The following is a 20,910-nucleotide window of genomic DNA, read 5'->3' on the forward strand; positions in this document are numbered from 1 at the left end:
GGAGAGGAAAGGGGCCAGGAAGACAGCTGTGATGCATCTGACATGAGGTGACTCTTGAATAAAGAAACAGCCTGTCCATACTGGGTAGAGAAAGCGCACTTGGAGACTAGGACAACTTGTTGAATATCCTATCTGAGAGATAGCACTGAAAAAGCTGACCTGAATCCATTTTTAGCAATGCCTGTACTTACAACTGGAAGTGTTTTCCAGCTACAGAGAGCTTGCGCTCGCCTATGAGCAGGTTTTCCTTTGCTGGACTCTGCAGTGTTGGTTCTCAGCCCCTGATGCTTAGAGGAGGACAGCTTGGCTTGTAGAACAGCCCTTACCCCTGACAGTGTGATGTGGCTCATGGTATGCTGGCCCCAAGTAACACAGAGTTACAGGAGACCTTGCAAGAGCATCTGCTGCAATAAAAACAGATAATTATCTCTGTGTTTTAGGGAAGATTACAATGAGTCTGAGTTAGTAATCCCAAACACAGCACTTCATCCATGTTAAAGTCTGGAAGGGAAAAGCCCCAGTTTCTCAGTTTGCAAGGTGGTATTAATAAATCAACACATACAAAAAATACTAGAAACAGTGTTTTGAAACAAATGACATGATTTAAACATATTTCATCCAACAAATCAATTATCACACCCACTGATATTTGTTAAGATTCAATTCAATGAAAAATAAAATCTGTGCTTCTGCTATAAATTCTGGCTTGATTCCCGTTGATACTAATCCTCGATCTAGCCAAAATTTGCTGAGGCATTGTCTGACACAGAAAACAGCCTCTGAGCTCTAACATAAAACCTAATTACAAGAGGTCTTGTAAAACAGGGCAAGAGATGATGCTCACAGTGCTAAAGACATGCGTGGTACCCACGCTTTTTCCAGCACCAAAATACCAGGTGCCAGAGACACTGCGTTAAATGCAAAACATGCACACAGATGCATGCATATGCCAGTATTGAAAAGCATACACTGCCTTCTCTTCTCTTCACTCAAAACCCAAATGCCTGCAGCAATATCAACAAATACCATAAAAATCAGAAATAATGTTCCAATTCCCAATGCAAGAAAGCTGTGGTGTATGCATGTGCGCACAGGGGGAAGTGCATGGATTTGGATAAACAGGTAAGAAGTCAAATTTGATTCCATACAAAATCATCTTTTGAAAACCTGTCTATTCACCAGGACCTGGGCAGTGGCGGCCGCTAGGTGAGTCACTGCAGCAATACCCACCTAGGGACAGCATGATATGGTAGGGGCCTTATATCTCTGCTGGCACTAATACCTCCAGCATCAGGATGGATTACCTAGATACTTTTCCCTGCTTAACACTTGGGAAACTGTACTTTGCTGATAGTTTTGCCCGGAGGCTCTATATCCACTCAAACAGGAAGAGTTTTCTCTGTGAAACCCCAGAGGAATGAAGGTGGCTGGCAAAAGGCAGGTTAACAGCATGGCTCTGAAATAGTTTGGAGGGAAAGTACTGCAAAATGCACTTTTGTGTGGGAACCCATCAAAACTGTAGGTTTACAGCAGTAATGTGCAGGCAATGGGAGCAGTCAGTGGCTGTGTTGAGCAGGTTGCCCCCTGGAAACAAGGGAATGTTTGTCGCTCATTAACGAAGCAGCAGATGAGACACAGCTTTGCCAAATGTCTGAGCAAAGTTCCTCGTGGAGAGGCAACTAATAGGCTTTCTGGTACATGTTCAAATTTTCCATCACTGGTCAGGGCATGGTGATAAACTGATGGTGTTCATACTATGCTTTTTGATAGTGATCAATGTCTAATTGTATAATTATGCGAAATGTTAATCTGTTAATGCCTGAAGCTTTAAGCCTTGCCTTCAAGAATCAGCCCCCTGTGCATTACTGCTTTCCTTCTCTGACAGACAAATCACCTGTATCTTTGCTCTTGACCTACCAGGGTTAACTCCTATCATGACAATGCCATTAACTCAGTTTAACCTCTTTTCTTTGGAAGCATGAAAAGCTAAGCTACAGCTGTCGCAGACTCAAAACGTGACGCAGACTGCACCGCTCAGGCTGATTCCCTCTGCTGCAATCCCTGCAGAAAACAGTCGGCTACGGCTGGATACCCTTGCCCTTTGTGTTCGTTTACACAAGGGCGACGGAGATGCTTTAAAAATGCCCTTTCTGGGGATGAGGAGCGCTGTTATTTCCTCCCACAGTGGGGGAAGGCAGTACACCCCCTCCTCGCTGCGCCTGCCCATGGCGGTGGCAGAGCAGCACCTAGAGGCCGTGGTGAGGGGCTCGCAGCTGGGTGCTGCAGGAGGGTGGCAGGAGAAAGGGGGTCCCAGCAAGGGCCTGCAAAACTATGGGGCTTGAGGACAGAGTGCAGTTTTCCCAGTGGCACAAAGGATTTGGGGATGAAGGCAGAGAAAGCCCAAATTTCCCGAGTCTCACAGTCCTGGTCCAGCTCGGTGTGGCCTACCAGGGCTGAGCTGCTTGCCTTCCCCAGGAGGCCGGGAAATGGGGCAGGTCGGCCATTTTGTGGTTAGATGCTCATCCTCATCCTGCTATCGCAGTACCCACACCCCTCCTGCCCTGCCAGACCCCTTTCCTCATCTGCTTCCCTCCTCGAGCCCCCTCTGTCCTCCCGCCTGCCTCTGCCTCTCTAACCCAAGGCAGCGCCAGGATGGGCAGGGGCAAGTTACTGTGGAAAGAAACAGAACAGTTCTGCCCCATGTGGGAGAGAGACCATGCTGTATCACCAAGTAATCCCTCTCACTGTATGGTAGAGCTATTTCCAAGTAAAACTTTTTGTGTCTGAAGATCCTGATATAATACAGTTAATTTTTTTTTTTTTTTTGGGTGTGGGGGGGGAGGGTATGGGGGTATGAATGTCATCTGATTCTGTTTTGGTCAAGAAATCTGCCATCGATGCTGACATTAATAGTCATTAGAAGAAGGCACCCTGTTTGCTGACTGCAGCTCAGCTGGCTGCTTCCAAACACCTTTTCTAGATGTCTTCCCAGTCACTTTTTCCTGAAAGATTAAACAGTTTTTTATGACTGATATTTTCCCCTCATAGAACTACTTTTGTGGTCAAATTAATTCTATCTATCTCTAGCAGTTAGATAAGCTAAGAAACAGATTTGTCCTCTACAGCCTTTTTGCCATTATTATGGCTCTAAACTGGCTTTGGTATTTAAGCATTCACGAGAAAATATGTAAGCTAGAAATAGGTGCATCAATTTAGTATAATGCTATGTATGGAGGCAATACCACTTCCTCCAATTAGTCTTAATTCCCTTATTAATATAGCTGTGAAGGTCAGTCTGCCTTGGAGAGATGCTTGTTTTCAATGAGGCAGGGAAGCTTTGAGCAAAGGGGTGGAAATCAGGAGGACAAGAGGAGATCGGAGGGGAGTCAGGTCAGTCCAACCCTTCAGAAGAGGATGGGGCACATGGCTGAGATTTAAGGATGCAATTACTTTCTGGACAAGGAAAGAGGTGTCAAACATTTAGACAAGGAGATGAGAGGGCTGTATGCAACTAGAGCCATGCTACGTGTCTGCTGGGGAAAATGAGATGGATAAGAGAATAAGGATGAAACTCAGTCTGTTTATTAGGAAAGATGATGAGTACATGAAGACCTCACCTTGCCTGTGCCTATCACTGCTCAGGCCAACAGTGGGTTCATCCTCTAACCCTGTGGGCTGAGCCGTTCCTGAGTTGCACAGCTCCTGCAGTGGCTGGCAGAGAGGGCTATGGTGAGAGCTGAGCTGATGGCAGGGCTCTGCCTGGGACAGATGGGCAATACATCTGTAGACTGATACAAACTGGAGAAGAGCAACATTTTGTGTGCAATTCTGTTTTTCCAACCCTTCCTATTGATCATATTTTAAGGTAGGCCTGATCCTTGCATAGACAGAATGCTAAGGACAAAAACACCCCTTAAGACAGGGCCTTGGCTCTGTGACATCCTTTTCACCCAGGGTTCTCCCTCTGTGGCTGGTGGCAGGTGTTTCTAGTGCTGTTATACTGGTGTTTAAGCGGTGTACATGTAGCTTATAGTCATGTTGTCTTTGCACAAGATCTTTGATGAACATGTAAATACTTATTAGAAGACAGTCCTGGAATAAAATGGGCAAACAGACAATAGAGACATAACCAGAGAGAAAGAAGAATGGAAATAATTTTCACAAGTGAGACAAGTCCCTCACCGCTGCAATGCCAGAGTCACCTTGCTCTTTTCCCATTCCTTACAACCAGGTGCTTTCTTTCACCCTTTTTCACTTTCCTTCATTTCCCATTACCTTCAGCTTATGCAAGCTGTGGTTATATTCTATACAAAAGCTTTTACGCAATGCAGGTATTTTCGAAACTTAGTCTTTTCCCGGTACCCTGCCTCCATCAAGCTAGCAAGCTAGTTCATCACTGTTCTCACCGGTCCTAGAGAGCTGAAAGGTAGTGCCTTTAGATGTTGGTGCTTGTAAAGGTGATTGCATTTTCATTTCCAGGTTTGTAATGTGCTGGTCACCACCCCAACTAAGCAGAGAACATTTCTTACTCCTGGGGCCATACTGAATCATCAGCCAATCTCCCTCGGTACTTTTGGCAGCCCCTTGCCATCTTGACAAAGATCTTTTGGCCACAGAGGGCCCTGGGGAAGGCTGAATGCTGCTGGGTCATGCTTGAATGTTTGAGTGTGGTTATTGAAGGAGCATATCCAAGTCACCTTGCTCTCATGTGATGAGCAGCAACATCATGTAAATCTACAAATTTCTCTTTCTTTAATCAAAGCCTGATACTCCAGCAGGAAGTGGTGTGTGGAGCCAAGCAGGCTGCCACAATTAGCTTTGTAGTTTAAGCACACCAGCAAGCAATTTTATCATTAATACTCATGAATAAGACGCTGTGCAAGGAAAATGTTCTGGAAACAAAAGTAATGTAGAGGCAGACTTGAGACTATTGATTACTCTCCTGCTTGAACAGCACCATCGGGAGCCCTCTGTCTTGCTCCAGAGGGCAGCATAATGCAGGGAAGGGTTTATCTCTGTTCCTAACTTTCAGTGGGATAAACTTCTAGAATGAGGCCTTGATTCCCCCTCCCTGATTAGCTCTTTTCCCACAGGACCCTGAGCTTTGTCACTGGTTGTCCACTTTTGGGAGAATAGACCTAGCTCAAACCACAGTCTTCTTGCCCATCCAGTTCCCCAAAGGCACATTTTGTTGTAACAAAGCTCTCCTTACCACTGGACCTAAAGTATCAGCGTACAGCTCGCATCCTGCTGAGCATCTTTGTTACTGCAGATATTCTTAATCTGTTTAAAAAATTCCCTGTAATATAGATCAAAATCTGTCCTAGATGGAAGAAGATGAGGGTTGAGGGAAGATGTTCCCAGTGGACTAAGTTGTATAATTGGAATAAAAACACGGTCTTGGCAGGTCTAGGCACTGGTCTGCAGAGAGGCCAGATCTTAAAAATGCCAATAAATTGATATGAGTGTGCATGGGATCAAGGCCTGTGAAAATCGATAAGGCCAGCTAGCCAGCTGCTGTGTGTCAGTGTAACTCCACAGAATTCGATTTGCACCAGTTGGTCAGCCACTGACCGTAAGACCAGAAATGTGTGTGTGTTTGTGTGTGTGCGCCACGGGGAAAACCGCTGCAAACCAACGGCCCCACAGAGCTCCACTCACCAGATACTTCATGGAGACGAGCTGCTTGAGCATTTTCTCAGGAAACACAGAAAAAAGCAAAACACAGCATGTGAAGCAGGATTTCATAGGCACATCAGGGTGGCCACGGAGAGCAGCTGGTGGGCAGGGGGGGCAGTGGGATGGATGCTGCCTGCACATAGCACTTGACGCTAATTGTACTCATTGGACCTCAGTGTGTTCCTACTAAACCTGTGTGGAGATGCTGCTATATCAGGCGTGGCACTGCTTTAATGCTTTGAACTTTGGTAGGGATGCTTGTCTAGAAACTACGCTAACAGAAAAATCCACAAAGCATGTGGTTTGTTTTCCAGACTGTAAGTAATCTTGTTTGATTTTTGTAGTAGCTATTGGGTCTGATGGCGCTCTCCTTATTTGCAGTGAAAGGGGCAAAAGTAATTGCTGTCTCGCTCAATGTTGTGAATAACTATTGAAGTCACTGAAGTCAGCATTGGCTGTGAAAGCTTTTTCCCTTGTTGAATTAATTTTGGTGTGCAAGAATTCATTAAATAACAAGAAAACAGATGTTGATTGAGTATTGCAAAGCTTCTCATAATTGCAGTTATTCCTTCTTGTCCTTTATTTATAAACCGAATCCATACTAGAACTGCACAAGCAGCTATTCATTTAAAAAATGACAGTAACAAGTAGCTTTGCAAACACAAATAAGAATTTCCCAAAAGGGAAAAGTTCTATTTCCTATACTAGAGGGGGAGGCTTGAAGCCCAGACCTTGGCTAGGGTCTCTCCTGTTACCTGTGTACGAGCCAGGAACTGAGGTTGGATCTCCCATACTCCGTTCCACCCCATACCTATAAGACTGTCCTCTACTCTCTTACTTCTGCAAGCCATTACACTATAAACATGATAATTAGGCTGGTAGCAATGTTTAGCATTGAGTGTTTCTAGAGTATACTCATTCCAGCCTCCCTTGGGAGTAGAAACGTTGTTCTTATGTCAAAGATAGGGAAACTGGGACACAACACTTTGTCCAAACTTGTGTGACCATTAGGATCAGAGTCCTTCAGCTCCAGAGCGTGGCCTAGATCAGTCCTATGAACTGTGTTTGTTGCCTGTCAGTGCCAGCTACTGCCAGTGAATTAAATAATAGCTTGGCGGAAGAGGAAAATTAAGCAGTACTGACAAGGGAGACAAGGTATGCTTTTCAATGAGACCTGAAGATTGAGACAGAGTTGATTAGGCTCATATCACTGTGATCTAGAGATGCTAAACAACCTGCTCCCTGCAGCTACAACAGTGGGAATATCGACCAGATGGAACTGCTCCCCCTGAAATGTAATAACGCATTAGGGAAACCTACACAGCGTGGTACCTAAATGCTTTTTGAGTTTATTTGCAAAGAAGGTAGTGTCAGAGAAGCACATTGATGCACTGGAAGAATGATGGCTGTAGGGGCAGCAGCTGCCCTGTACCCACACATACCTGCCTGCCAGGGCTGCCTGACTTAGCAAGGGTCCTGGAATCCAGGAGGATCGTGTCCTGGTGAATCCCCTGCAGTGCACGTTAGGAAGCATCTGCAGCTCTGCTCCCCTCCAGAGACTGTGCTCTCACTCAGCGATGGACTTGTGGCAATGAGAGAGCAGAGCTGTATCGCTACCAGAGGTCTGCCTGCTCCTTTTATACTGAAAAGCCACAGTTTGTTGGAATGGGAGAGACTGGGGACTGTTCACAAGCTTCCCAGCTTCCAAGGTTTTGGAAAACCTTTCGACAAGTTCCTTTGGTTGCACCCAGCCTTTCTGGTGGCCTGCTTTGCCATTAGTGCTCTTGTAATCCTATTTGCCCCATGACGAACCTGCAGGGAGCAGAAGGGCTCCCCAGTCTGCCTGCCTGCTGCCAGAGGTGCTCTTGCTGACCAAGGGAGCAGTTTGTGCTCCGGGAGTCCTGGCTGTGGCTCCAGTTAGGGACCTTGGGTGGCGAAGGGGTCATAGCATGTACAGTTGGAGGCAGAGAGGGTACAGAAGGCTTTCTGGAAAATAAGTGGTATTTCTGACTGACTGGGTGCCGTGGTGATTTTACAGGGCTCTTCTGCCTCAAAGAGGAGCAGTGGAGAAGTGGAGGTGAGGGGGGATGGCTCAGCATTGATTAAGCTGCCAGTTCTGCTAATGTCACTGTGGACACAGCCACTTTCCTGTTCTTTGCCAGCAGCAACTTAAATAATAAGATGCAGAGGGAGAAGGAGGGAGTGTCAGAGCTGAGCTACTCACAGTGCTGCTGGCAGTATTTAGATGAGAACTGGTGGTGTGATGGATGGCAGCGATGCAAAGATACATGGTGAGCAGCACTCTGGAAACACAGGCAGATTAAGTAGGACTGTGCTTGACTAGTCTGAAGGTGACTCTACCAAGAGCCAGTTGCTAGATGCTAATCACTTTCTGTCCTCAGCAAATAGTAGTTGTACTGAACTCAGCTGTGGGTACAGTTCATGCAAATATGTTGGCAGGTGTGCTTCCACGTGTTGGCTTGGACCTGCACGCAGTGTTGCTTGCTGCTGGCCAGGCTCTGCAGTTCGCGGGCAGGGAAGAGTTTGTTTGGCCCTGGGCAGAGTGTGACGAGCAGAGCTGCGCTCCCAGCCCTGGCGGAGCTGTGCATGGTGCAGCTGTCCTGCAGTCCTGTCTCCATGCCCCGGTCCTGCTCCCTGTGCCCCCGCCAATTAGCTCTTACTGGCTCAGTGGGTGGCACTCTTATCATACCATGGTTTGAAGAGATTTTTTTCCATGTTTTACCTTCCTTCTGGCAGGCAGGGATTATCTACACAGCTCTAAGCACTCCTAGCTTCATGACCAAGTACCTGGACAGGCAGCGGTGTTGCATGCATGACATGAGCAAGTGGGCTTTGAAGGGTCCGGACGCTGAGGGTGCCTAAGTGGTAGTGTAGTTGGTGTGTCACCAAATCTTGTGCTTCACACACTGGCTTTTTATGTTACATGGCCGGACCTGAACTTAGGCCCCACGATACATCAATATCCCACAATTAGAGTGAATGGAAAAGTTTTCTATTATTATAACTTTTAAATTTTATCTATTTTTTTATAAGCTTGATGTGTGCTGTATACAGCTCTGAGAAGAATCGGCTGTACAGCCAGTTGTGCTGGGTCCACGTCTCCCTGGTCATTACAAAGACGTGATCTTTTGACATCTTTCAAAACAGTGCGTCAAGCTATTTCCAAGGAGGTTTCTGCTTAGAAATGAGTATAGTGCTTTAGTTCTAATTCTGTAGGAGTTAAATTGAATGTTAATAACATCTCCAGCACTGGGCTTCCCATATAGAACATTATGGATATCTATCTAGTGGTTCCAATTAACCAGGGGCACCGTCTTTGCTGTCGGTTTCATCCAAGGACAAAAGTAATTCGTTAGGATAGCAAATTGCCTTCTACTGCTGCAAATTAGCATTAGACTGTCACTGCAAAAATAATCCATACTGTCTGGATTATGGCAGTGAAATTGCTATAAGTGAAAGCTGTTTTCTGAACTAATATTTAGAGAAGATGAGAGAAAGAGAGACATGAGGACATTATTAAATAGACTTCAGTTTTATTTTATTTTATTTTTTTTGAAAGAGGTTGGCTTTCTCCTGAAGGGGTAATGTACATCTATCTTGCAGGGAGTTTCCTTAGAGGGTTTAAATGGAGAGTGAAGCTTTAAGAGCGAAGTGAAAATGGAGGAAGAAATATACTGCCATGGGAAGCTCAGAAATGAGACATTGGGGGTTTCAGAGAGTGTTCATAAATCCTCTCCTGCCCAGAGGGCATTCCTGTGTGACCATCAAAATGACACACATGCAGCTGTCTGGTGGTTTGCTGCATCTCTAGGCTTGATGGACTTTGCTCTGGGGATGGGTAAACCTCCAGCTGCTCAGAATGGCAGTTTGTTTCCCTTAACAAACATGCTCAAATGTTTACTTGAACTGTTCAAGTCCACAAAATTAGATTATAAATTGTTTCAAATGGTTTTTCAACACATTTTCCTGGCTAGGGCCTGGAAATATGAGAGGCCGTCGACATCTGAAAACCTGCCCTGCCCGAGCACTGCTTCACCGTTACATGAGGAGCTGGATCAGTGCTTGTGCCTGGGGCCTCCTAAGATCCCTGTCACACCTTTGACTTAACAAAACGCACAATAAGGTACACCTCACTAACACAACGGGGAAGAAACCAGGCACTTCCCTAACTGGCTTGGCGATAGGCAGCGAGAGCAGCAAAAAGCAGTCCCTAGCTGGTTCCCTGGGGCAGTACAGCTCGCACAGTTACATGAAAGCATCCACTTTGGGTAAAAGGAGGCAAAAGGCGAGTCGGACACGTGCTGCAGGCAGCAAAGAGAACTCTTCAAAGTGGGCAGAGCTGAGGGCAGGGTGGGGGCACGGTGGCAGCCGGGGGCTAGGGCAGGCATGCCAGGACCCGGGAAGGCAGCGTGCTTCTGAGCCAGCAGTGCTGGGAACGGTTTGGCTCTGATCACCTCGTCAGCTCGGGCATTCTGGAGATTTAGAGCATTGAAAAACAGTTTAATAATAACTGACAAGATATTAGCATTGATTTTTAACATGCTGCATGGGTATAATAAAGGAATAGGTATATGATGGATGACAACTGTGCAAACCGCTTGTTTGGCTTTGTTCAGCTGGTGTTGACTGAAAAAGATGAAAGAGAAAAAAGGATCTTCTCGTACTGCCATGAATCTTAACGATGTAAGGCTCAGGCCACCAAGGGTATAACAAATATCTAAGCCTCCCTTAACATCTCATGGAATAACACTGATACAGAGATTGTCTTTAGGCATCAGATATTGTCTCTGTAGCAAAGCTTTTATTTGCTTTTATTTAAAAAAAAAAAAAAAAAAAAAGAGTTGGAAGTATGGCTCATGAGTGCAGACTGGGAAGGAGAACAGCTATTTCCAAAGCTATTGCCAATCCCCTTACATGGACATGCTTTGCCTATCACTCTCCAGTACGAGTACTCGAGAGGGACTCGTGAGTCAACACGTGAATCTGAACAGAATTGCATTCATCGGTTTCAATTTATTACAATGCCTATGGTACAAAAATAGGAGCCTTTCAAGAAATGTATTTTAAAAAGAGACCAGAAAGTGATTAGAAAAGGGGAAAAAAAAAGCCAACAGCAACAACAAACCTCTGAAATAATGCAAGCAGTTGTACATATTTCCTAGCAGTGAAAGAATTAAAATCCAGGCATTTTATGACTTGGATAAATCTTAAGTTTCCCTGTGTGTACATTTGTGATTACAAATTTGGAGAAAGACTTCTGCAGGAAGATGAAAGCCCTCCTGGTACGTGAGGACTTGGCTCTCCTTGCTCAAATACAGGCATGTTTTCCAGATTATTTGCTTTGTGATAGACAGACAGCTCTAAACCCAAGTCTTTCAGTCTCTTAGCAAAACTCTTGAAAGTATTGAATGCATGTGTAATACACGGGATTCGGGGAAACTGAAACCAGTTGTATATCTGCTAAAGAGAATAGAAAATCTGCGAAAAGGAGTATGAAATTGGGATGTTTAAGAGGACAGGAACACGGTAATTTCAGAGCACCTGGAGCAGATGCAGCACAACCTGTATTTGCAGGACCAGATCTGTGGCAAATCTGACCCCAAAAAAGTTTGGGTATTCAGTTAATGCACTGGAAAATATTAAACTTTTGGGATATTTAAGTGTTTAGTTGACCAACATATGTGGGTTTGAGGCTGACTATGGCAGCTGCATGAAGCTCAGTCTGGTAAAATGGGTAGAAACCCAAGCTGTGCTATGATGGGAAGACGTAGATGCATTCCTGAGCTACCCAGTTCAAAGCTGGTGCCTCTCAGAACCGACAGCGGCAGGCAGGCGTTCCCTTTGGAAGAGAGGTTTGCGAGGCTGGACAGATCATATTTAAGTGTTTGCAAGTATTGCAATTCCCATCCCAATCCTGCAGACTCGATGCTGTTACCTCTCCAGCACGGCAAGGCCTGCCTTCTCCCAGTTCTCCCAGTAACACACAGCCAAGTGCTGCATCATTTCCAAATGGCCCACGTACCTGAAACTGGTGACCCAAGTAGATGAAAAACAGGCAGGGCCAGGATACTGTCAGACATTCAGGATTAATTTAATTCACCTGGCTTATATTTTATTATGCCAATACTGGCCTTTCATAAGACATCAAGGTTTTGGGGGCTCATCTGGCGAGTAAGGTCCGCAACTTCTAAAGTTTGTTCTGTTTTTCAGAACTTCTGCCTCCTACCATCCAGATGCAGTCTGTTCACACACTTAGAAGGTAAAAGGTGGAATAAGAGTATCCATACAGTGGAGGAATACATGTCTCTGAGATGGTATCGCAGGCTGTTGTGCACAACTGTGTGTCTTCCAACAAGCTGTAAAATGGCTAGTGTTTGCATGCACAACCTTTCTTTTGCTGGGAAGGATTTCAGCTTTTCAGATGTCTGAAAACACAAAGAGCAGCTGTGCGTGTAGCCTGTTAGCTCCCCTCCAGAGCAGGATGACTGCTCATAAAGCAAAAGCAAACACTCCAAACTGGCTTCATCTAAACCACCCTGCATCGCTGCTGTTACTTGTCTACTAATGGAGGGCCAGCTGTCTGGTCAGTGAAACAGAAGCATCAAATTACAGAAATCACAGAAAATGGAGCCTGGGAGCCCCTTAAAGTCACCTGGTCCATCTGTTGCCCTAGGGTGCAGCCAGCTTACCTACGCTAATTCCCTCTGGTTTCTCTAACCTCTTCTCAACAATCATCAGTAAGGGGAGGTTCCGGAGTTACCCACAAACACGGGAAGAGTAAAAGATGTGCTAATAGCTGAGCAGCTAATAGGCTCTCTCTGTGAGGTTGATCTGATGTAGAAAACATCCACTGCTGAAATATCTGTGTGGTTTGCTAATGCTCCAAGGAAACACGCTGATCCTGTGGAGACACGCGGATCTTAGCACTGGAAAATGGGAAACACGTGCTAGTTTCTGCCTGTGGGATTGTTGGTAGTAATCTGCATGGGTAAATTTTTGGCAAGATGGGATTTTTTTGGACTAACGTACTTATGTGGTTGCCTTTAATTGTAACAAACATGATTAGCCCACAGTTCTCCAAGAGGGGCTGTACTGTGAAGGGGATGGGAAGGTTTGCTTCCAGCCTCCACAGGCAGCACTCATGGCTGCTTCCTTTAATTAACACACAGAGGCCATTTGGGCTGTACAGTGATGAAGCACATCCTGCGTTTGGTGTGTCGTCCTCTTCTGTCCCTTCTCCAGACCTGGTGGGTCAGGAACTGTGACAACAGGGGAGTCTGCAAGCTGCAGGGCCTTGGAGAGACCTCCCTGTGCTCTGGCTGCCTGCTGTGCCACTGCCCCTTACCAGCACTGGTGCCAGGCTGTAGCTGGGAAAAGCTGTGTCACTGCACTGGAAAATGACCCTGGAAAATGAGGCAATTCAGAACTAATCCCAGGCTCTGCTGCATGGCAGCATCTCTGAATGCTTTATCAGCTAGAGATGAAGAGCAAGCGACTCTTGGACATTACCACCTATGCAGTTTCTGAATTGTACTAGCCATAAAATCTTTTAAGCCTTTTTTTCCAAATCCACATAATTCACAGAAAGATGGGGAACAAACCAGTAATGGAAAAGAGCAAGTGTAAGCTAGTTAATAGGCCATACTGCCATTTACACTCAGGCTGAATGTAAAAAGCTTTTTCAAAGCAGTTTCAAGGAAAATGAGAATCAACCCTTTTGAACCTGTGCTGTTCTACACAGTCTGAGGAACTCGCACAAAATGGGTATTCCCTTTTTCAGTTTATGGAACATAAACCATAGAATATTATTATTTTTTTAAATAATAACCATTCTGGATCTGCTGTGCTTAATATTGTGAAATTCTGTAATTCCAGGGATACAGAGTAACTTTCTAAAATCTGCTTACCCATACCAGGTACTGCAGGTTTTATCATCAATTCCTGACGTACCAGCAGCTCTCTGAAACACCTTGGCTTTTTGTGGCCTCATATTCCAGTACTTTCCTATCCTGAAGCTTCCTAATTTACAAGGTATAGTCAGATCCCCTCAGCCTAGGTTTCTTCAGTGAGTGAATAAAGCTGCTGGAACTTATCCCAGAACAAATCAGATGCTGGTTGTTCTCTGTTTCCCTCCAACCTGTTACACCCTGTATGCTCTGCTTTCCTACCTGCACACATTAAGGTCTCAGCAACCAAGCAAGAAGTCTCTCTTCACTCTTGCATATCAAGCAAAGCAGTGTTAGGTCAACATACAAAAAACCTCTTCTCTTGCTAATTAAAATTCCCTGTGCCCAGTAGTGTGTGTGTGTATAAATAAATAAATAAATATAAAAATAACAAATATATATATTACTTGTTTCCTAACCCAGGATTCCTAGAGTTTGTCTTAGTTTCACTTTCCGGCCTGGCTTAGGAAGCATTGTACTTAAAGAAGGATGCTAGTCAAGATCTGAGGGTCTGAGGGGTTGCATTTTCTTTTTCTCCATATGACTTTTGCTCTTTTTTTTTTGTAGATTTGGTTGAGTAGAGCTTTTGCCTGGGTATTTTAAACCCATTTTAGAACGAGGCCCCAGAAAAAGAATCAGAAAGATGAAAGTATGAGCAGAAATTCTTGGGCACAGAAAACTTGAGCTAAAACTCTAAGACCCCAAACTTTCAGATACTTTTTAATGTCTGCACACTCATCAAGAACAAAATATCTATTGGAAGATAAATGTTGCCAGTAGTTCTCAACAAATCACCAGAAATTTTGGATATGCAATAAATTGGACATTTTTTCCACTTCTTTAAACACCACAGTATAATCAGAAATAAATAGATAACTGCTGGTTTCAGCACAGCTTCATACCATCCAGGAAATAAAGTGTCAGACACATCTTTTATGTAAAAGCAGAAATTTCATTAAGAAACAACAACTGAAACACTTTCTTTGTTAAGCATAATTTGCAGTTCAAAGACACTTGCCTTTCAAAATCTCTGCTTTGATTCCTGTCAGATGCAGAGGCAGTGATATGTGACATGACATACATCAGTTAGCTCTCAGCATAAAAAGATGTGATGATTTTTCTGTAATTGAGGGGATGGGAAAGCAACTTTTTTTTTAATGAGCTTGAGAAATGATTTTAAATGGCTGTCAAATATTTGGCATCAAGTAGTAGATAATTCAACTGAATAGAAGATATTCAAATTCTGTTTTTGTCCAATCCCAATGCTTTGCTTTTGAAAGTATTTTACTTTCTAACATTTCAGGCATTTATAGAATAGATTGTTTGTTTGTTTGTTTTTATAATATATATATATCCTATGTTCAAATTTGCCTGCTGACTTCAGTATGCCATTCTGATGATTTCTGGGGAGACCAGTCACCTCTTCTCTAATGGTGTATTCCAATTTAGATGTTTCAAAGTAGTTCTATTTTATTTTTAATTTCCCTGTGTTATGCGTTTTTTTTTTTTTTGTTGTTGTTGTTTGTTTGTTTTTCTTATAGTTGGCTGCACTAGTATTCCTTTTTCTTTATTCCCCACTGACTCTCAGCATATTTTTATATAACAGCTTGTTATTGTTTTGTGTACTTTGTGTATTATTTTTCTTAAGCTTTGGATTCTACAATTAGCAAGATCCTGCCTTTCTCTTTTAGAAATCCAGCTAGAATAAAATGTGAGGAGCAGAGGAACTTGTAACTGTGAACTGCTCACAGCAGAAAGCCAAGGTCTGTGCTCCAGCTGAGAGCTCAGAAGAGAGTGGGTGGCTGGTCCTGCCTCACCCTCAGTACCTCACGTTGCCTTGCTGACCGCATGCATAACCAGCAGGTTATTTCTAAGAGGCCAGAATCTGCTCCTTCAGATTTTACACAGGCTGGAAGCGGTGCTTCAAGTTGTGTAAAAAAGAAAAACTGGAAAGGCAGTGGAAATAATCCCTCATGTAAGTGAGTTTAAAATCAGGCTATGAAAATAACTGTATAGGTTAGTAATGATTGTACATCCCTGTTTCTGTCTGCATCAGTGGTTCAAGATTATAAATATAACTCAGCTGTCTTCCTTCTGTGTTTGCTCCTCACACTGTGCTTTCTCTCTCTTCCCTGGATACCAGGCTTGTAGCTGGGGAGTGTGACTGACTCTGTCTCTGTCTCAGTGCACTGTAAAAAAGCAAACATCTGTAGCAAGAAGCATACTGGAGGCCTTGGTGGAGGAGGAAGGTTGTATTCTGAAAAAGCAAATGTTCAAAGGAGCCATAGCTGCTGCTTCGGGCAGAGTGACTCAGCCCTCTGGGCATGGGTTTGCCAACATAAATGTAGTTTAACTCAGCGTTTCCATGAAACCGATGAACTGACTGTCATAACTTGAGGTCTGCTACTGCCGTGTAAAAACTTCCACCCGCTTGAGTGAACTTTTTGCTGTGGAAAAGGGAAGAATAAAGCCAGCACATTTGATTTATCGTCCATGCAATGCTGCTATCTAACTAACAGCAAGACCCAGAAGCACTGTATGAACACCCAGTAAGGCAAAGTTCCTGCCTTAAGGACTTTTGGGTCTACATAGGAGAGGAGATCAGGCAGGAAGTGAACAAGAGCAGCCAGAGGTGGTGTGACTGACCCAAAGATGATTCAGATGTCCCAGTTCCAGGCTGCTCCTTGTCCTAAGACCTTTGCAGAACTAAAGCCCTCTCACAAGTTACACATCCTTCACTCAGCAAAATGCAGCTCTGCTTTCTTGTACATCACAACATGGAGGAGTGTTGCGTCTGGTCTATGTGAAGAGAATAAACTAATCTAGGAAGTGTGTAGATGCTACAAAATATTTTGGGAACTCTTTCACACATGAACTACCCTTGTGCACACCTGAGAGCACAGTAAATAACATTGATTTCTTTTTTCGGCAGCTGAGTCTGGAAACCTACCTCTAAAAATCATGATAATGCAGTCGGAGACCAAAAATACACTGTAAGTGTGCATGCAGAACTAATGTGACTCGGGGTTTGACTTTGGAAGTGGTCTGCAGATAAGGAATGATTTTTCAGAAGTATTTGTTGAACAGTGTGGAAAACCCCTACATCTCAGTAAGTTTCAAGATACTTGAAAGATAATGTAGAAAACAGAAAGAAGGGTATCAATATTTATTTTTTAATGCCTGATCTTGACACACATGAGTAGTCTTGCTTGGACGCAAACCCCTTTCTCCTGGTAAACCTTCACCACGTTTGTACAACACAATAACCCAGACTATTTTCATCCACCCAGCTGCCCGGTATGGCACCCTCTGGGTGAAAGATCTGCATGTCATCAAATCCTGTACTGAATGGTTTTCCTTTAAGGACACCATTTTCAATTTATCTCAAAGTCCAGCTTAGCTCTAAGTATCTCTTTTATGCTGGTACCACCAAACTGTATCAACATTATAGGATTATGAAGTGGGATCACTTACCCTGTCAGCTCTCTGCTAGCATTATGGCTTCACATTGATATTTCCAGCAGAGCAAATGCTGTATTTTATTAGTTACAGAGATTCATTGTGCATCCAGAAACTGCCCTCTGCACCCTGCTTTCATAATAGGATTCAGTACAGCTGAGCAAATACAACTTCTGTAATATATATGAAATACAAGAAGATAATAGGAGCAGGATAAACTCTCTGATTAGCTATAGTGTGCACTGTGAATCAGAAATACAGAGATGCTTTGCAAGATGGGGAAGAAAGGAAGAGGGAAAATGTACTTAAGGTCTGCCGTGAAGGCCTAGTAAACCCTGCTTAAAGGATTTCTATCCTAACCAACTCTCCATAATCCATACCAAAGGCCCGAATGAGATCACTACTTCAGTATATTTTCAAGCCAGACTTTAAATTCTTCACATTGCAGTCAAATTGCAGGGGAAAAAGAAACAAAACAAACCCAGTCCAATGCACCAGTTGTTAGCAACCTCCAAAAAACGAGCTGACAGCAACCCCCCAACCCAAACAGACTGAGCTGCTCGTTCCTACTTACCTCCATTTGTCTCTTGGATATTTCAAGCAAAGGCTCATTTTGTCCTGCAGATTCGGTGCCGCTGCTCAGTATTATCTTGCCTGATCATAAAAAGGCTCCTGACCAAAAGGAAGAGGAAAGCAATACGTAAAACAAACACAGAAGCCCAAGAGGAAAGCTACACCCAAAAGACCAGCACTAATAGCAACTGAGAGACAGGGAAGGAGGGAACACTCCCCGTTACTAACTTTTTCCATTGATACATCAGCTACAAAACAATTTTTGCTGCAAACTTCTCTTCCTTCTTGCAAGCAAAGCTTTGCTGTTTTTGTAGACCTCAGATAAACTGCATGATGAACGTGGGGTTGGTGTGCTTGTGGTTTTGTGTGTGTGTGCTTTTTTTTTGTTATTATTATTTTTGTTTTCCTTTTTTGGACCAAGTAAGCAAATTAGTGAAATATGAACTAGAAACTCAGCTGACCACTTTAAAAGCACAGTGCTGGGCAGCAGTTGTCACAAGGTGCGTTTGTCCATGCTTCATTTTTGTGTTTTTAATTCAGAAATCCTCTGCAGGAGAAGAGAGATATTTGAAACAGCTGCCTATGGGACTTTTTGGCCAGAGAGCCTTCGTGCCGCAGAGATGAATGTTTAGATGATTAATAACTTAATTTTTTAAGAGCTTGATGGGCAGGCAGGGAAAATATGCCACCCTGTCCTTGCCTCAGAGGTATTTTTAGTGCCAAAAAAGAACTTTTATTGAGAAGGAGAGCTGATGATTTCACCTCTAAAGACTTCAGGACCAGAGGGACTTGCAGGGGGCAGAGCAGGACTTACTGCAGCAGCAGGAGCCGCTGGGCCCCGCGGTGCCCTCACACCGTGCCCGGAGGATTTCAGGCTCCCCAGGGCTGCCCCTCGGTGTAGGTCACTGAGTAGCGATGTGTGTGAGTGCCCACGACGGCTGCGTGGAAACTTTTCCCACTGACATTTAAGACGTGGCTCGGAACAACCAGCAAACAATTGGGTCTGAATTAAAAAAGTTTTGACAGCTCCATTTTGCCGAGCATTAGTCAGAAAGGAAAGCTGATGGATGTGTCATGTTTGAAAATTCCCAGGGTGCAGGAAACTCATTTGGTTTTGAAAAGTTAGGATCAGATCCTCCCCTTGTTTCAGATCAAGTCTGGACCTACTTCAGGGAGGCTGGCGGAGCTGCTCTGACAGAAATTAAGGTCGTGCCATTTACCAGGGTAAATGAAAGCTGCCTGGAGTCCAGGCAGAAAGTGCTGCGTACAGCAGCAGAGCTGGGAAGGAGCAGCTGCAGCCAGTCGGGCTGACACCGCTCCCAGTAAAGGTAATTTTAATGTGCACACACACACACGCACACCTTTAACCCTCCTGGCGACACCTTGCTGTTGCAGGCCACGTATAAAGCTGCCAAGTTGGCTCCTGGGGAAGAGAATGTCTTCTAGCCCCTGCCCGGGACATTCAGAGGCCTAAAGGCACTTGGTTCCCAACTGCCCTTAGGCACAAGAGGGGCAGAGGTGTCCCCAGCCCGGAGTGACCCATTGCCTTTGGTCTCTCATTGCCTTTGGTCTCTGAATGGGTTTCAGAGCAGAGGGTGGCTGAGCTGCATCTCTGAAGCCCCTGCGTACAAAACCAGACCTTTGCCAAGACGAGAGGAGCAGCCCCTTTTAAAACTCCTTCCAGATCATTTCTCTCTGCTCGTTTCGGTCTGGCACAACAAGGAGCCACATGGCAGCTTGCTTTTTTCCCCTTTCCCATTTCTCTCTCAGAAAAAGCATCCGGCAATGCTGTCTTTGGGGCTGGTTAAAAGCTTGACATACCGACTCTGAATAATTGAGCCAGGTTAATGGCAGAGCATCATTTACATGCCTTTCAATTACTTTTAATGAGCCTGGTTGGTGCAGGTGTTTGGAGTAATTGCCAGCTATAGATTTATTTGGTTTTGTACTTGCTCGCTGTTCACAAAGCTGGTCATCTTAGAAGGGAAAATCAGCGGAGTAATTCCAGCACAATTATATTTAAGCTACTGGTTTGCAAAGGGCATTTGTGTAGGTCGGAGCAGAATATTTTCTTCCTCATTATGAACGCAGCATTTTGAGCACCGTAGGTGACTTCATCAGGATTACCAGACCCTGCCATACACACCACCAAGGGCATGGTGCACAGCCAGCCCTGGGGTTAGTTACCTCCCAGACAAATGGAGTTGTCTCCCTTCCCTTCCCTTCCCTTCCCTTCCCTTCCCTTCCCTTCCCTTCCCTTCCCTTCCCTTCCCTTCCCTTCCCTTCCCTTCCCTTCCCTTCCTTCCCTTCCCTTCCCTTCCCTTCCCTTCCCTTCCCTTCCCTTCCCTTCCCTTCCCTTCCCTTCCCTTCCCTTCCCTTCCCTTCCCTTCCCTTCCCTTCCCTTCCCTTCCCCTCCCTTCCCCTCCCTTCCCCTCCCTTCCCCTCCCTTCCCCTCCCTTCCCCTCCCCTCCCTTCCCTTCCCCTCCCCTCCCTTCCCTTCCCCTCCCTTCCCTTCCCTTCCCTTCCCTTCCCTTCCCTTCCCTTCCCTTCCCTTCCCTTCCCTTCCCTTCCCTTCCCTTCCCTTCCCTTCCCTTCCCTTCCCTTCCCTTCCCTTCCCTTCCCTTCCCTTCCCTTCCCTTCCCCTCCCTTCCCCTCCCTTCCCCTCCCTTCCCCTCCCTTCCCTTCCCTTCCCTTGCCTTCCCTTGCCTTCCCCTTTTCTCTTCTCTCTGTATCGTTCTCTGTATTAATTTTACTTATGCTTCAGTCCAAGATGTTTCTGTTCTAATTAGTTACAATTATATAACTGCATCTTATTCCATGGATACCCTTCCTTTGCAGTGCTGCTTGCCTGTCCACGTGGTGACCTGGTTTGGGGGTTTTAATGGGCAGAAAATGGGCTGCAGGTCTGTTCTCTGCCCATGTATGGCCCTGAACCAGGTCTCCAAGAAGGCAGGCAGCAACGATGGTTGTGAAAGGGAGGTAGTAGGGATGGATGGCCTGCTCAGGGCACTGTGTATGGGGAGGGGAGCTGAGGGGGGTCAGGTTATCCTGTCTGACTCTTAGATTGGCTGTGTCGGGCTGGGTGGTGACTGCGGGCACATGGGGACGCTGCCACCAGTGCAGATGAGAGCTGGTCCCTCTGCTGCTGCGCTCACATTGTCAGGAAATACCCAGTGCCACGGCAATTTGGCACCACGCCGAAGGGAAGCATTTCTGCCCAGAGCCCGGCTCA

General features: G+C 45.1%; 1 protein-coding gene across 2 annotated transcripts in view; it reads right to left on the reverse strand.

Moving 5' to 3' along the window:
* Nucleotides 1-17,771, reverse strand: part of KCNMB2 (potassium calcium-activated channel subfamily M regulatory beta subunit 2) — a 127,874-nt gene extending 110,103 nt beyond the window's left edge. For both annotated transcript variants that reach the window (XM_032193578.1, XM_032193576.1), the window contains exon 1: nucleotides 17,680-17,771. In XM_032193578.1, the coding sequence (XP_032049469.1) occupies nucleotides 17,680-17,717 (38 nt within the window). In that variant the 5' untranslated portion in view covers nucleotides 17,718-17,771. The remainder of the gene's footprint in view (nucleotides 1-17,679) is intronic.
* Between the last annotated feature and the right edge of the window lie 3,139 nt (nucleotides 17,772-20,910).

The sequence above is a fragment of the Aythya fuligula genome, chromosome 9 (genome assembly GCF_009819795.1).
Source record: "Aythya fuligula isolate bAytFul2 chromosome 9, bAytFul2.pri, whole genome shotgun sequence".
NCBI classification, from domain to species: Eukaryota; Metazoa; Chordata; class Aves; order Anseriformes; family Anatidae; genus Aythya; species Aythya fuligula.